General features: G+C 42.3%; 1 protein-coding gene across 1 annotated transcript; it reads right to left on the reverse strand.

The window, feature by feature from the left end:
* Positions 1 to 1,325: 1,325 nt before the first annotated feature.
* On the reverse strand, positions 1,326 to 2,240 carry LOC104944366 (melatonin receptor type 1A-like; the record flags this gene model as incomplete). The annotated part of the gene is made up of 1 exon (XM_010769894.1): positions 1,326 to 2,240. A coding segment is annotated over one exon (770 nt), but the record flags the coding sequence as incomplete, so codon positions are not given.
* Positions 2,241 to 3,548: the final 1,308 nt, after the last annotated feature.

The following is a 3,548-nucleotide window of genomic DNA, read 5'->3' on the forward strand; positions in this document are numbered from 1 at the left end:
AGCTATGTGGCTTTGATCCTGGATAAAGTGTTTAAGTCATGGATGTTTAAAGTTTAACTTCTTCATATGTCTAATATTATAGTTGACTTTTCATTCAGGAAGTATGACGCTGTGCTGTCAGTACACTTCTCCATGTTTGTGATTGGTCGAATGCTCCAAATACCACCCCTTTCATGTGAACGCGCACCTAACTAGATAGGACACGGCTGGCTTGAGCGATCCACTTGATAACCCACGTCGTAGGACAGTTTAGCGAGAGCGCGTATGTTTTGGATTAGGCCAACCGGCTAACTCAAACATATCCAGGTTAGGTTGAACCAGCTTCGTAGTACAGGCCTCTGGACTCCTCAGTCCTTCAAAAAGTTAAGATGTTAACAAGCAACATTACTTATTTGTCAACTTTCACATTTCAATGTATTCCTGGCAAAGATTAGTCATCATTGTGAGAATTGCTTGCCACACATGGTGATTTAAAGAGAGGTCTACATATCGAGAAAATATCCATTTATCTCTCGCTAGAATCTGCCACCATCCAACCAACAACAACAACGTCAAGCCTTTTCCGCTCTGAAACTACGGGGCGGCCGAGGACAAATACACATGCGTTAATCGCACGTTAAAATAATTAGTGGCGTTAAAAAAAAAATTGCAACGCGTTAACTTGACAGCCCTAATTTTTTAAATATCTTAATTCAAACATAAATCACACTCCTTAAAAACTGAAACCACATTCAAACACTGGAATATTCTTCCAGCTGGGATTAAAACCTGGTGCAACATTTTTTACATTTAGCCAACATTAATTACACTGTAATCTGAGTTTTTCAATTTTCATTGTATTGTAATATTATATTTTAACTTTACTATGTACTATTTTATTGACCTGTACTTCACTCTTTTTTTTATAATTGCTCATGTGATAGAGATTATGCAATGTTTTTAGTGTTTGTTGATTGTTATGTACCTGCCTCAGATGGAAATGAGCTATTAGCTGAAATCTGGCATAAATCGTCTCTTCTCTTTTCTGAGATCCTTGCTTAAATACATACATAAATAAATATTCAAAAAGCACCAATATTCTATTTAATACATTTCTTTTTAAAATAATAGTCATTATTATTCATTCGCAGCATTTTCTGTCCTTCTGAATAAACAGAAACAGCGTTGACGTAATTGTTTACGTCATAAAACAACTCAGTAGAAAACTGTTATGCATCGGGGAGAAGATGATCACAATGAATAATCCAACACCAACATTTAAATTCTGTAAAGATCCAACTGAGTTTGTTTCTGAATGTTTTCTAAAATGCTGCATGTGTTGTCAAGTTGCTGAAGATGTGTCTTCATGTGTTTTGGCACATTTGTGATTTCATATTTGCATCGTTTTTGGAGCTGCAGTGTGTTCTGGGTCTTGTAGCCTGTTTGCACCTGTCCTGTCAGCCACCTTATCTTTCCCCTCTGCATCTCGTCTCAGCAGTGAAACTTGAAGACGATCATGACGATCCTCTTGTACTCCTTCCTGAAGTTGTGGTTCAGGGCTCCGTAGACGACAGCGTTTAAGCAGCTGTTAAAGTACGCCATGAAGTAGCTCGCCGTGAACAGCCACTCCGGTATCGCTTCGCCCAAACGGGAGTCCAACGCCACCGCTAATCCGATGAAATTGAGCGGCGCCCAGCAAACGGCGAAGAGCACGAACACTACGAACATCGTGAGGAAGTTGCGTAAGTCGTGCGGTTTGATCTTCAGTCGCGTGTCCGGCTTCACCCTCCGCCTCACCTGGATGACGAGGATCCAGATGCGCAGGTAGCAGTAGCTCACGATGCTAATGGGCAGAATGAAGTGCACCACCACAACCGTAATGGTGTAAAAAGAGCTTACGGATTGGGCGAAAGTACAGGAGTAAACGCGCGGGTCGTATTTCAGCGATTCCACAAACCAGTTGGGCGCGATGGCGATAATGGTGAGCGCCCAAACTAGCACCACGTAGCACATGGTGTTCCTGTTGGAGAAGATCCTGTCGTACTTGAGGCTGTGGCAGATGTAGCAGTAGCGGTTGATGGCGATTCCCGTGATGTTGAAGATGGATCCGATGACGCTGAGGCCCATCAGGAAGCCGCTGATCTGACAGTGGATGTTTCCCGCGATCCAGCCGTCGTTAAAGATGGCAAAGAGGACTAGCGGGTACGGGTAGATGGCGACGACCAGGTCAGCGAAAGCTAGACTCACCACGAAGGCGTTTCCTGCAAGACAAGAAACAGGATGTGAGTAACGGGAAACATCGAATTGATTGATTGGTTGTCTTTGGACATTTCTAAGGTTGTTAAGTCTCGCCAACAGTCAGGATGGAGGATCAGGGGACTAACTTACTAAGTAACCATTAGCCAATCACCAACCAAGGTAACCCCCACCCCCCCCTTATCACCTGAATCTCCTCCTAGAGCTCCATTGAGTTCTTTGTAACCAAATGTCTCTCAGAGGGGCGTGGGGGGGGGCTCCTTATTTTCATCTAAAGTAACAGACAGAGAATCAGCACTTTGGAAACAGGGCTGAAACAGAGGGGATTATGGGTAATGCTGCAATGATCTGTTTGGTGTTTCAGCCAATCAGAGGCAGGCTCTGGATATATCTGAGACCTGTGATATATTGATGAGAAACAGGATAATAGGGGACCTTTAATCGGTTAAATGACGAGTGTGCCATGTGAAACAATGCCTCACCTGCAAGCTTATACGGACTGATGACTGAAGTCTAAGGACCTTTAAATAAATAATACGTTGTTAATGTGTGCTTATCAGGTTAATTGCAAGCAGGATTTTTTATGTTTTTATTGTTTAATGCAAGTCGAAGAATGTAAAGGAGTATTTATGCACCGAGCCGACAGTACGCAGCCACGTTGCAGTGAAGTGTTTCTGTATTTTCAGAACAAATACAGTTAAAATCATCTGCTTCTGAATGTGGCCAAGACCAGAGAGATGGTCATTGATGTCCTCCGCCCCTGTGCATTCTGGGAGAGGATGTGGCTCTTGTGGAGGACTTCAAGTACCTGGGAGTGCACTTAGACAACGGACTGAACTGGAGGATCAACACTGACGCTGTGCACAAGAAGGGGATGAGCCGACTCTATTTTCTGAGGAAGCTGAGATCGTTCCACGTGTGCAGCAAGATGCTGGAGATCTTCTACCAGTCTGTGGTTGCCAGTGCTGTCTTCTTTGCTGCTGGGTTTGTTTATGTTTACATTTTAGAATTGTTTATTTATACTCTTTTAATTTATCTTATATGCAATGCCTGGTCTTTAATGCTGCTGCAACGCAAACATTTCCCAATAAAGTACATCTTATCTTAAAGCTCACGTATTATGCTATATTTGAACTATATATTATAGGGCCATATCTATTAAAAACATGTCAATCAATCAATCAGTCAATCAATGTTTATTTATATAGCCCAATATCACAAATGTTACATTTGTCTCAGTGGACTTCACAGTTTGTACAGAATATCAGTATGACAATACGACACCCTCTGTCCTTAGACCCTCTGTCCTTAGA

Source organism: Notothenia coriiceps, unplaced genomic scaffold, assembly GCF_000735185.1.
Source record: "Notothenia coriiceps isolate Sejong01 unplaced genomic scaffold, NC01 NC01_scaffold00008001, whole genome shotgun sequence".
Taxonomy (NCBI): Eukaryota; Metazoa; Chordata; class Actinopteri; order Perciformes; family Nototheniidae; genus Notothenia; species Notothenia coriiceps.